The sequence below is a fragment of the Cebidichthys violaceus genome, unplaced genomic scaffold (assembly GCF_023349555.1).
Source record: "Cebidichthys violaceus isolate CVI_PGR_0920_01 unplaced genomic scaffold, fCebVio1.0.p SCAF_3, whole genome shotgun sequence".
In the NCBI taxonomy this organism is placed as follows: Eukaryota; Metazoa; Chordata; class Actinopteri; order Perciformes; family Stichaeidae; genus Cebidichthys; species Cebidichthys violaceus.
The window spans coordinates 2,545,542-2,559,613 of record NW_027176483.1 but is presented as its reverse complement, the minus strand read 5'-3'; the positions used below and the strand labels follow the sequence as shown (position 1 = coordinate 2,559,613).

General features: G+C 44.4%; 1 protein-coding gene across 2 annotated transcripts in view; it reads right to left on the bottom strand.

The window, feature by feature from the left end:
- Nucleotides 1-5,044, bottom strand: part of plekha7a (pleckstrin homology domain containing, family A member 7a) — a 94,380-nt gene extending 89,336 nt beyond the window's left edge. For both annotated transcript variants that reach the window (XM_068722488.1, XM_068722490.1), the window contains exons 1-3: nucleotides 4,909-5,044; nucleotides 4,620-4,696; nucleotides 4,368-4,425 (exon numbers count right to left, since the gene is read on the bottom strand). In XM_068722488.1, coding sequence (XP_068578589.1) covers nucleotides 4,368-4,425; nucleotides 4,620-4,696; nucleotides 4,909-4,991 — 218 coding nt within the window. In that variant the 5' untranslated portion in view covers nucleotides 4,992-5,044. The remainder of the gene's footprint in view (nucleotides 1-4,367; nucleotides 4,426-4,619; nucleotides 4,697-4,908) is intronic.
- Between the last annotated feature and the right edge of the window lie 9,028 nt (nucleotides 5,045-14,072).

The following is a 14,072-nucleotide window of genomic DNA, read 5'->3' as shown; positions in this document are numbered from 1 at the left end:
GACGTTCCTGCAGGAGCTTTAACCTTCCTCAGATCTGATCGGATCTGCTTCCCCTCCTCCCTTTACCAGGAGCCCCCCCCCCCCCCCCGCTGGGAGTGGCTGCAGGACCGAAGAGGAGGAAGGAGGAAGACCCATGCGTGAGCAAAACACGAGAACAGAGGCGCCGAGGGCGAGCGAGTCAGAACATCCGTCGGACAAACAAACATCTCCGAGCAATCCTGAGGAGAGGTACGAGAGGGTGGGTGTAGCGCAGCGGAGGTGGACGTCTTCAAAGTTGTACTTACGTCCCACTTGTCCTCAGGGGGACATCAGGGGGGTTATTACGTGTGAACATCAGGAAGGAAGTTAAAAGGAAAAGGAGCCGGAGGAAGAGTCTGCTACGTCTACAATGAGCTCATCAACGGAGCGATGTTCACACGGACCATTGAGACAGTGTGATGATTACAGCTGGAAACCTGCTGAGCCCTGAGGACGTGATGACAGCTCAATGATCCAGACTCCCTCTGAGGCTCTCGACACCTCTTCTGGGTTGACTAGAAGTCGTGCAGAAATGATCCCTTCTGATAATCGATTGACGGGTTTAAGCGGGGGGTTTTTTTCCAGTCCTGTGCCATTAAACCATCAGGATGCAGAGGAAATATGCCGTTTATGTTTGTTTGCGTTACTTTGAGAAATGGCTGCTGGTCGTGGCTGCGCACAGATTGGACGTTACTTCCTCCAGTGTTGTTTTCCGTCCCTCCGGTGACCTCCGCCCGAGGGACGGACTAGGTCGAGCTTACCGTGCGTTGTTATTTATTCACCACCAGTCCGGCGTTCCCGGCATTCCACGCCTCGTCTCTGCCGGGGTTTTGTGTTTTTTTTTTTGTTCTTAACCACCGAGGATCTCTCCGTTAACGGCGTTCAGAATGATTAAAAAAAAAAAGCAGGAAACTGCTGTAAAACACGAACACTCTCCCGCTTCGGAGAGGAATCAAAACTCCCCTTTTTTCCTCAGAACAAGCGGAAAAGCCGAGCGCTCCGTGAGACACAGAGGGAGGGCCCTGTAACGAAAACATGAAGAAACAAATGTTCGGACAGAAGAGGCTCCAGAACAGACTGCCCTGGGGGAGGGGGGGGGGCAGTTACATAACACGGCCTCTAGATGAATAGTCCTCTGAAGTCAATATTGGATTTCAGGCTTGTTATTATTCCAACATATTACTTCTGTTCAAGAAATACCATTCATAAGCCTGGAGAGAGACGGTGAACAAACACGCTCAGTTGAAAGTTTCGACCTGCAGAATAAACCCCACTTTAAGAGACACTTCTCCATCAAGTCCTCCATCTTTATTGTGTAATCCATCTACAGTACATCACTGTAACTAACACGTTTAAATCATAAGTTAGCCGTTAGCTCGTTAAAAGTAGAGCAAGCACAGGTCGTTAATTGATTCGTCAGCAGGTAGAAATCTGCAACTATTTGGATTATTGCATAATAATAGTCTTATAATAAACTTTTGTTTGTTCATGCTTCATGCTTCTGGGGGTGGGGGGGGGTGGGGGGGGCTTTCCAAAACTACCAAAACACAACATTTACACGTCTGAAGCATCGACAACCCAATTAAAAGACGGAGCTACGCGTTAAAGCTCGACGTTTTGGAATAAATTAAAAAAGGTTTTTATTTTAAACCGGAAGAAACAGTAATTGCCAGTTTCATGTATTCTTCAATGACTCCATTCAGGATATCTTTTTAAGAGAGTGCCGTAGAACACACACACACACACACACACACACACACACACACACACACACACACACACACACACACACACACACAGTGTGAGTCACACATCAGGACGGATTCTGGTGAATTTTAATCAGTGTCTAACACAACAAGATATTTCAAGCCTGAATAGCGACAGCATTTACTCAAAATCTAAAGCAGCTTTCACTTAAAAAAGAAGAAACACACACACACACACACACACACACACACACACACACACACACACACACACACTGTTTGTACTGAAGCAATTACCGACAGCGACGGCAACACGAGCGACCTTTGCCCTCCGCTATCTGCAGTGACACTGACATCTCTGTCAGCACCGGTCATAAAGAAAACACACAGTGAATCCCACCGAGGAGATTACGAGACGTCAGAAAACAAGGGATTAGTGAGCGACTAATCTAACGAGTGTTAACTCTCCATTCTACAGACGCTTCAGAGGAAGAGCTGGCTGCGCTCATATGAATATTCAACAACCGGAGAAATCAATTATCCACCCGGGAGCCTCACAAACAAACCCACACACAGGAAAAAGACAACGGCAAGACGGTGTGTGTGTGTGTGTGTGTGTGTGTGTGTGTGTGTGTGTGTGTGTGTGTGTGTGTGTGTGTGTGTGTGTGTGTGTGTGTGTGGAGGCATGGGGTCCCAATCAGTCCTGAGAAGCAGTCTACTCTGTCTCCGTTTAGGGAACGGTGCAGAATCTAGGAGCAAAATGTAGACGAAGGTTAAAAGGAAAACATCCACCCGAAAAAACATTGAACGAGTAACTGCACCCTTCAACGTGTTTGTTAATCTATAAACTAAATGATACGACTGTGCTGCGTTGAAAAACATCAGTGCTGACTCGTGAAAATGGCTCCGGGAGGAGAGCTCCGGGAGGAGAGAGCTCCGGGAGGAGAGAGCTCCGGGTGGAGAGAGCTCCGGGTGGAGAGAGCTCCGGGTGGGAGAGCTCCGGGTGGAGAGAGCTCCGGGTGGAGAGAGCTCCGGGAGGAGAGAGCTCCGGGAGGAGAGAGCTCCGGGTGGAGAGAGCTCCGGGTGGGAGAGCTCCGGGTGGAGAGAGCTCCGGGTGGAGAGAGCTCCGGGAGGAGAGAGCTCCGGGTGGGAGAGCTTCGGGTGGGAGAGCGCTCCGGGTGGGAGAGAGCTCCGGGTGGAGAGAGCTCCGGGAAGGACAGCTCCGGGTGGAGAGAGCTCCGGGAGGAGAGCTCCGGGTGGAGAGAGCTCCGGGTGGAGAGAGCTCCGGGAGGAGAGCTCCGGGAGGGAGAGCTCCGGGAGGAGAGCTCCGGGAAGGAGAGTTCCCGGGAAGGAGAGCTCCGGGAGGAGAGAGCTCCGGGTGGAGAGCTCCGGGAGGAGAGCTCCGGGTGGAGAGCTCCGGGAGGAGAGCTCCGGGTGGAGAGCTCCGGGTGGAGAGCTCCGGGAGGTTCACGGCGGCTGAAGCTGAGTAGCTAGAGCCACGACGGTTCCGTCTCCAAAGCCGGCAAAGTATTGTCCCGGGGAGGGACACGGAGGGACCACAGGGCGTAACTCTCGTCTCATTTGCTCTCTGTTAAGTTCACTGCCACACATCGCCATTTTCTAAATCCACTGTAGCTGTATCGTGTTCATCGACGCCACGTCAGGAACAACATGCGACTTGAAACCCTGAAACCATGAAACCATGAAACCATGAGCAGCGACGCTGTATTCTCAACGCGGCCACAATGGAGGTGACTCATCATTTCCTCCACCGATTTTATATATATATATATATATATATATATATATATATATATATATATATATATATATATATATATAAATAAAAACATCAAGGGCAACGAGAAGAGGGCTCCACCGCTTACGAATAGAGAAACTTCATCAGACGACGCTTCAACAGATCCAGAATGCAACACATTAATACGGAAGAATTGTGAAACGTGGAAAATAAGATTTGACATCATTTTCAGGACTCGGGTCAGAAGAAGAAGGAAGGGCCGAGTACACAGTCTGTTGCTAAGGAACAAACAAATTGTCCTTAAAGACGGTATCTGATTTAAGTACACAAGCAAAATACATATCAGCAAATACACCGTCGTCTGATATTTGTAATATTGAGGAGGATGGATGCTGAACATGTGGAGGGTCAAAGGTAATTAAGAAGTAATTTATAAAATATATAACAATGGTAAACGGTTCATTCTGCAGTAAGTATATCTGATACACGCATGTGTACTTATACTCCTTTCTGCACTGTGGTATTTGTTACTTTTACTTCTGTGGTTGCAGTACTTCTTCCAATACTATACCTCAGTATCACTAACATGCAACAATTTAAATACTGCAACGTGCACCAGAGTGTGTTCCTCACACACACACACACGCGCGCGCACGCACACGCACACGCACAGCAGCTAATGGAAGCAGCGGGGTCGTGACTCGGTCAGCAGGTAAGTCCCAGTCACACCTCGTTTAAATCCACTCTGGCCTCGCGGTAATCACGGACAGCAGCCATGTTATTAAGCTGCTCGGTAACTTTTTTTTTTTTTTTTTTTTTTGGAGTAACGCGCAGGTGAGCGTCGCCATAACGGAGACGCACGCGCGCGCGGGAGCGGTACTTACTTTATGAAGTAGCTGGCCGCGTCGTCCGTGAAGCCTTCCTCCCATCCCTGAGGTAGGTCTGGAATCAAAATGACAAAAAATAAATAAAAACAAAAACAAACGACTGTTGGTGACACACACGCACGCACACGCACCTCCTCTGTCGGGCTGGGCCCAGCATGAACGCGCAGGTAAACACACACACACACACACACACACACACACACACACACACACACACACACACACACACACAGGTGAAACGTTAGCTACCTGAGCGGATCATGTGTCCGGAGTTAACCGGTTCACCGGAGCGCGGATGGAGCCAGGTGGTGGTCTGCGCCTCATCGCTGCAGCACGAGCACGAGCACGAGCGCAAACACACACACACACACACACACACATACATACACACACACACACACACACACACACGGAGAGAGAGAGAGAGAAAAAAAACACCTGTTACACCGACGGGAAGGAAACTAGCAACAAGACTCCGCACAACTGCCCGTTAAACCGGGAGAGACGGCGCGTTACCGCGCTCGGTATCTCCACTCACTCGATGAAGAAGACCCGGCCGTCCCCGCAGACGCCGTACGACCAGTGTTCAGGTAAGGCGTCTCGCCCGAGAGGCGCCGCCATGATCCCCGGTCTGAAGTCCTACTTCATCTCACTCCCTCTCCATGAGTCTCTCCCGCGAGCTCAGCGATCAACCGCTAGGGCCGGCGCCGCCTTCAGGCGCTCATTCCGAAGCCCGGAAATCTGAGACTCCCACGAGCTTGAACCGCTGAAAAAGAAAAAATAACAGCCCACACAGGATCCTGAGCTGATGGAGATTGTAGTTGTTGGGGTTTTTTTTTTGGGGGGGGGGGTTATTGCAGACAGATTGGTCCTTTCTAACATTCTGCAGTTTTAGTTAATTATGACGACATAAAGAGGAGTTATCGTGATTCTAATGTGTTTTATACTCAATTTAATTGATTTTAGGCACAAACTAAATACATACAATTTTAATAAAAGCAATTTCCCATCAGCTGGTAACAAACTATAATTTTAGCAATACCGAATTTACAGGAAATATAACTACGTTTAAATTAAATGTACGTTTGGTTTGTTGTTTTTAACTTTTAACCCTCAATATTTGTGAAACCCTGTCCTACTTATGTGAACGTGAGTAATGAGAACAATAGGGGCGTGCTGGTGACATAGGGGTCCAACAGCTGACCCTGTAGGTGCAGCTCACCCATATCGAGTCCAGACAAGGATCTCTGTTGCACGTCATCCACCATCTCTGTTCAACTGCCAAAATGTCTCTGTGAATGGAAAACGTGCTGATTTTTTATTTATTTTTTTTGGGGGGGGGGCTCTTTAAAATATGCGTCGTCTTCGTATTTAGGTGATTTTAACTGGGAGGAGGCTGATCATCAGATTAAAGACTTTAACGTCATTAAGAAAAGCTTTGATTTTAATTACTCATCCTAATCAGCCTGCGTTTAGTTGCACACTGTATTGAGTTGCAGCATTAGTAGTAAGCCCTGTGTGTGTGTGTGTGTGTGTGTGTGTGTGTGTGTGTGTGTGTGTGTGTGTGTGTGTGTGTGTGTGTGTGTACACAACCAAATACCACATGGAGGAGACCCATACTAGAGGACCAGGCGATGCAACAGAGCCTGACTGATACTGGATATCTAAGGCCGGTACTGATACCGTTCAGACGACTGACTGAATATTAATGTTATATATTACGGCTGAACAATTATTTTTACTCTCTAGGTGATGGCAGTTGATTGGGTAGACCGTGGATAAGTGGAGAGCAGGGCTGTCTTTCAATCAGAGGGTCGGCGGTTTGATCCCCGGCTCCTGCTCTGCTAGTCTCAATGTCAAAGTGTCCTTGAGCAAAGACACTTAACCCCAAAAATGTCTCCCGTAGCTGCGTCTACGGTGTGTAGATAGATACTGAATTGTAAGTCGCTTTGGATGAAAGCGTGTGATAAATGACTGTAATGTAAAATCGGTCCTGATGTCTTCAAAGATACTGGCCGATCGATTGCGAATGTTTTAGTTTGAAGATGTTGCACGTCATCCGCTCTGTCACTGCCCTCTGACATCAAAAATAAAAATAGAAAAGGGGGAAAATGTCTTCGAGAATACTTAAAAGAGGTCAAAAACAAGGTTTTTTAAGAAGTTCCCTTTATGATATAACGTGATATCAATTATGGAGGATGATTAACTGTTTCCTGCTGTAGATTTTGGGCATATTGCATGCTCTGCTGTGCAATTTTTTCACTGGAATTAATTGATTGAGAGTCCAGCAAAGTGAACCATATCTCCACAGTCATTTATTTATATACATTAGGACCAAGTCACAGGGCGGTTTGGTCCTCCTGAAGCATAATTATTGGAGTGAGAACGACTGAAGGGCTTGATAACCTTCACAATGCTGCAATATTCTCTCCGTCAACAACGCACGCCGGTACTAGCATGTGTGTGATGAGCCGATATCACTCAGTCATATCAGCCTGCCGGTATGTCAGCCGGGCTCTGGTTGTTTACACGCAGCACACATGTCGTTGGTTTTTGTCCCCAGCAGCTCGTTACGAGTAAATAAGAGCCTCCGTCAGCTGTCAGACACAGTTTGTTCTGAGTCACTCGCCAGGAAGTCTGAGCTCATTGGAATGCCGCTTTTTTCTTTTTTTTCTCTTCCCAAAAAGCCGCTCCACGTCCAGGAGACGTGTTTTCCAACGCAGACCTACCATTTTCCAACGGTTAAGTTCACAGTCGGCAGGAATTTCCCCCGCCAAAAACAGTAATTTCCCAAAAAGAAAAGGGCGGGACACAGTGTGGAGAGTCATCGCACTGTTCTTCACGTTCCTGGAGACATCAGTCATGTTCTAACACTATAAAGCATGTTGAACTTCACGTGGCTTATTTTTCTTTTTTAATATGTGTGGAAAGATAAAAGTTATAGTAGAAAGAACAATGGAGACTTTTTCCAGCCAAGTTAGGAGTGTGTGTGTGTGTGTGTGTGTGTGTGTGTGTGTGTGTGTGTGTGTGTCCCGACGCTGAACTTACACACATGCTGCAGATCTGAAAACCCTTAAACACCTAAAAAAAAAAAAACGCACACAAAGATGCATGAATACCTGTCTTACTTAAAGGGACAGTTCACCCCAAAAGAGGAGTCGGTTGCAATCTGCAACCTCACCACTAGATGTCACTATATCAAACACTGGACCCTTTTTAAACAACATTTTTGATCGCAACATTAAAATACAGACTAAACTAGACAACAGCAGGACGTGTCGAGGCTCTCTGATGTTGTTTATATGCTGTCATGGTAACTTTAAGCAGTTCTTTATGTTGAATTTCTTGTCAATTATTCAATTATTTGAATTAATAACATGAAATGTTAATAATAACAGATTGGGCCTTTGAGAATAACTACAAGACATACATTCTTAGCTCTGCATTAATTGATCTGTTCAGCACAAACACAACATTTACATATTATCCAATTATAAAGTTTGGGACATTTCGGTCTCTTGAGCTACTTAAAGCTCCGTCATGGTCACCAGCTAGCCGCTAACGGTGTCCGTCTGCCGTTTGGTGACTCAACAGTAAAACTAAAAACAATGAGCTGAAAGACGCTAAAATGCTCCGTTAGGCCAGAGGAGAACCGGGTGATGGTTCCTCCGTGGGTTTGTCACCACAAGCAGCACCGTTCACGATATCAAATATTGATTTGTTCATCTTTATTAAATTGGCTCATGCACACTGCGGATGAATGGACAACATGCACATATTTCAACAGCATCAATTCATATGAGTTTCTGTCTTGATGAAGCACAATCTCTCTCTCTCTGATCGCCACACTCACTTCCACCCTGACTTCACTTCCTGGATGAGGGACGTCTCAATCACGTTCAATTTCATCCGTCAGGTCGCGCATTTTGTTGCGCCGTTGTTCCGTCACGTTGACATTTTTGTCGACACGTCCGCCGTGTTTGTCCGCCGTGTGCGCTCGTGTTCAGTCGGAGTCATTCCTTGTCACTTTGCTCCGAGCCGGCAACAGCGGCTTGATTTTTCCTTCCCCGTTTCACCGACGCCGCAGAAGAACACAACAACCACCAGGACAAACAACATCTTCGCTTGTGTGTGTGTGTGTGTGTGTGTGTGTGTGTGTGTGAGAAAACAGAGAGACGAGGAGGATGGAGGATGTACAACAGTGTGGGGCCTCCTCCTCCTGTACAGGACTACGGTGCAGAATGGGAAGTGTGATTTTTAAATGTGAAGGCTCTGCCGTCAGAGCGAAAAATAAGAAGATAAGGAACGCCGTAGCGACCCAGCTTGTCCTTTATGTGCTTTGTACCGACGAGGTCACACCTGATGCCACGCTCAGTTCTGGAATTAGAATTTGGAAATGGTGCTGTTTCATTATATACTCGTCGGTCACGCTCTGCTGTTGTTGTTGTTTTGTGCAGATGTAGAACCGAGAGTGAACGAGTGAGTTAGTCCACCGTGTCCTCTGGAAAGAACACTTCCACAGTGGACAGATTTCCTTTTTTTTTTTTTTTACATTTGGAATACTGTTGGCAGGGAAGCATCCAAACCGCACGGCAGCATCTCATCTGTGTAAAAACAAGGTTCATCTGGAAGGTCTCCGTCAGCGGGGACGAGACGTTCCCCTACAGTCCTGTCTTTGTGATTGTGATGCGTTTTACATAAATGTCTTCCGCCGCTTTAGTTTGAACAGCAGCGCGGTGAGGGTCGGTGTCACGGTCTCAACTAATGTATCTTATCTATATATATATTCTCATGATATGTGTGTGTGTGTGTGTGTGTGTGTGTGTGTGTGTGTGTGTGTGTGTGTTTCAGTTCGCTCATCAAAAACAGTTTGGAGATGAATAAACATCTACCCCCGATCACCAGATCCCTGTCAGCTAAGTTGCCACACAAACTCCTCCCATCTGGCAAAACAAGCAGCGCAAAACAGTGATTATTTTTGAAATAATTGTTATTTTGCTCGTACTGTATTGTGGGTCTGCTGAGCACTCAGCTTGAAAACAAAGCGGTTTACCATTTTTTTTCGGCGAAACGTCGACGAAATAGGTTTCGTGAGTCAAAGACAAAGGAGAAGCAATGCAAATCTTTTAATCGTTATTTGTTGGAGCACCGTGTCACACAGAACTATTACATCACGGTGAAGGAATTCTTAAGTTATTCATGGATAATCCAACCGCTGTTTATTTAACAATACCACAAAGCCTGGTTTGGCTTCAGCAGGCCCTCAGAGAGAGAGAGAGAGAGAGAGAGAGAGAGAGAGAGAGAGAGAGAGAGAGAGAGAGAGAGAGAGGGGAAGGGAGAGAGAGAGAGAGAGAGAGAGAGAGAGAGAGAGGAAGGGAGAGAGAGAGAGAGGAAGGGAGAGAGAGAGAGAGAGAGAGAGAGAGAGAGGAAGGGAGAGAGAGAGAAAGAGAGAGAGAGGTAAAAAGACAAATGTGCACAGAAACAACATTGTTCTTCATCTGCAGTCTCTCTCTCTCTCGCTCTCTCTCTCTCTCCCTCTCTGTTGTTGACCAGAGCTTTTAGGGATTCATTTGGTGGAGACTCTGAGGGTCGTTTTCCCAACAAAAAACTTCAGAGACACGCTCACACACGGCGAACATATGCGCGCACACACACACACACACACACACACACACACACACACACACACAGCTCAGTGGTGCATACGTCTGGCACCGTTCACCCCATCGTGTCCCGTGTAGATGTGGGGTGAATAATGCATGGAGCGGCTCCTTCACCACACAGCTTGTGACTTTTGTCAGCAGTCTGCTGGCTGGATGGAGCTTCAACCTTCAGGCTCCTAAAAAACGCTTTTAAAGTTGTCATTTTAAGTCTATTTTACTTTTGTTTATACGTCTGTTTCTATAGTGAGAGATCCTGGAGTTGAGCCTCCACAAAAGACTACAAAACATCTGAGACGTTTCCTTTTTTATTACTCTGTCTCCCTCCGGTGGACACCAGATGTCAATTCATTCTCCTGCTGGCTATGAAACAAAGTTATACAGGACTGATGGTACTCTGATTTCTTTATATCTGAATGTCTTAAAAATCCAATGAAATGTCAACAAAATAAAAATCAACTACAAACAAACAGACTCCGCCTGTGCTAACCTGCATAGCAACAAGGCTAACCTGTGCTAGTTCAATGCTGACATGTGGATATTGAGAATTGAGGTGGCTAAACATGATGCTAACCTGAATTAAACTGGTACTGAACTGGATTAGACTGGTGCTAATGTGTCACATGCTGGGCTAATCGTGGCCAACAGTTCGCTAACATGTGCTCATCTGGTCTATTCCTGCAATAACTGGCAACAACCTAAATTTAGCTGATCTTAGCCTAAAGCTAACTGGAGTTAGCCAAGTGTCAGCTGAGGTTAGCCTGGAGCTAGCTGGGGTTAGCTAGGTGTTAGCTGTGGTTAGTTTGAAGCTAACTGGAGTTAGCCAGGTGTTAGCTGAGATTATCCTGGAGCTAGCTGGGGTTGGTCATGTGTTAGCTGAGGTTAGCCTGGAGCTAGCTGGGGTTGGTCATGTGTTAGCTGAGGTTAGCCTGGAGCTAGCTGGGGTTGGTCATGTGTTAGCTGAGGTTAGCCTGGAGCTAGCTGGGGTTAGCCATGTGTTAGCTGAGGTTAGTTTGAAGCTAGCTGAGGTTAGCCAGGTGTTACTTCCTGTATCTGACCTGGGTACAATTATTCACATCAATATTTCAATAAACGTGCTCACCTGTTGATGAATAATCACTAAAGTTATTAAATACATGTAGTGCAGTAGAAGTATAAATAAGCAGAAAACTTAACTACACCTGTGCAGGTGTAGCCTGTCTCTGGCCCAGTGCATGCTGGGAAAGAATCCAGCGTGGATGAAAGTTGTCTTCATCCGCCCCTATGAACCGGCTCAATATTACAACTAATAATAACAATAACAACAATGATAAACTTTATTTGTTTTAATAGTGTGGTGATTAGCAGAGGTTCTGAGGCGTTAGCTGTCGCCTACTCAACACAAATCCCACAGTTCTTGATGGTAATTTATGGATCACATTTTAAAGGATCACAGACACTGATGTACTTTGTTAGAAGTACTTCTAAAGTACATCAGCGTCTGGACAGAAAAGGGAAACTGTTCACAACCAGGTCAGTGAATAATCTGAGTTATTGAGCACGATTAATCAAATGTCACTGAGTTCCTTTGTACTGCGTTGAGCCAATATCTTCAGTCTTGGCAAAGCACAACTAAACTCGCTGCACCAGATTGCTCTCAGAGTGAGCATGTGGTGGATTTCTTTCCTGTGAAACTGACTGCAAAGAATTTGGAAAGATGAAATGCGGAGCAAATTATTCAGAGAGAGCTTTTAATAAGGCGCAGCAACAAGGGTCTCTGTGTTAAAATGACTACGGTGTGGGTTAACAGTCCTCTCACATACATTATTTATTCTACAGAGTCTTAATGATGGTGAACATAAGGGGGCTTCATTTACAGCTGGTGGTGGTAAACGTAATGAAACATGAGGCGTTCACAGAGTAAAGACTCAAAATTGACCTAAAATATCAAAAGTAAAACTTGAACAAATATTAATCAACTGTTACTATCAACAAGTAACTACAGTTGACAAGTAAAAAGTACATTTCCCTCTCAGATGTAGTGGAGTATAAAGTAGCATTAAATCTACCTAAATAGTACTTGAGTAAAAGTACTTAGTTACAGTCCCAGTGATAATCTGAGGGTTGCACTTTGTTTACTGACACACGATCTGAACATTGCAGCGATGTCACAAGAAAACACATTTTAGAGGATGATTGCACATTCCTTAAATCTCGTCATTATAGTCTGATGAATTATAGTCTGATGAATTATAATCTGATGAACTATAGTCTGATGAATTATAATCTGATGAATTATAATCTGATGAATTATAATCTGATGAATTATAGTCTGATGAACTATAGTCTGATGAATTATAATCTGATGAATTATAATCTGATGAATTATAGTCTGATGAACTATAGTCTGATGAATTATAATCTGATGAATTATAATCTGATGAATTATAATCTGATGAACTATAGTCTGATGAATTATAATCTGATGAATTATAGTCTGATGAATTATAGTCTGATGAATTATAATCTGATGAATTATAGTCTGATGAATTACAGTCTGATGAATTATAGTCTGATGAATTATAGTCTGATGAACTATAGTCTGATGAATTATAATCTGATGAATTACAGTCTGATGAATTATAATCTGATGAATTATAGTCTGATGAATTATAGTCTGATGAATTATAGTCTGATGAACTATAGTCTGATGAATTATAGTCTGATGAATTATAATCTGATGAACTATAGTCTGATGAACTATAGTCTGATGAATTATAATCTGATGAATTATAATCTGATGAATTATAGTCTGATGAATTATAGTCTGATGAATTATAGTCTGATGAATTATAATCTGATGAATTATAATCTGATGAATTATAGTCTGATGAATTATAATCTGATGAATTATAGTCTGATGAACTATAGTCTGATGAATTATAATCTGATGAATTATAGTCTGATGAATTATAGATACCAGGAAGTTCAGAAACTTAAATGTAGATCTTTGCAAACAGAAGCTCAGTTCCTCAGTAAGACTGAAGATTGGTCCATCAGCAGGATCACAGAGATGAATCCCCCTAAAAGCAGCTCAGTGGATTGGATTACAGCGTCGTTGTTGTTCTGTTTCAATCCGCTGAACAAAGGTGATTTATCTGTACTCACTATTTTGTAGGACCTTATTTAAATGTGTTGTTTTTCCAGCTCAATAATCGAGGCATACACACACACACACACACACACACACACACACACACACACACACACACACACAGAGGTTCGAAGCTCATTGAATGTGTCAAATCATCTCCGTCAGATATCTTGGTCACCAGGAGATCTGGGGCGGTTGAAGCCATTGTGCAAAAAAGTTGTAAAAAAAATAAATAAATGTTTATAGTTATCATTTTGTACGTGCAGCTCTGTTTCCACTCGCTGAACAAACAGCTGTCCACTTGTGCTCTGTTGCTGTGACAGACACAGGAAGCCTAGCTTGACGTTGTCAGTTTTGACCACATGGGGGCAGCAGAGCTGCACAGTTCAGTGTCTGGACGTGACGTCCAAATATGGTCCTGTGGGTTGCGGAAGGAAGCTCCAAATAGTTCACGCACTGATACAGTAAATGAGGGTAATTTGCTGCCATGGTAACCTCACCAAAACCAGCCACGTGTCTTCACCTTCATCACCGTGTGAACAAAGGTAGTACAACTATCTACACGTGTTTTAATCTACTGAACAGTGCAATAAAGCACCAAAACTAATTTCTGCTTTTGATAACACATGTGGAAAGTAGAGTACATTTACTCGAGTAGTACTTTACTTGAGTATTTCCTTTTTTTTCTGCTCCTGCACCACATGTTTGCAAACTGTAGTAATGTTACTTTTACTTCATGTACAAGGTCTGAATACTTCTATTAACACTGCTTTTATTCTGGATTCACAGGGTTTTGCTTTGGCAGCTATTTTTTGACTGTCTAGATTTTAGCCAGTGACACATTTCACTTTAATTCTAATCATGACACAATGATCCTCTTCCATCTAACCTAATCTGATGCAGTGTGAC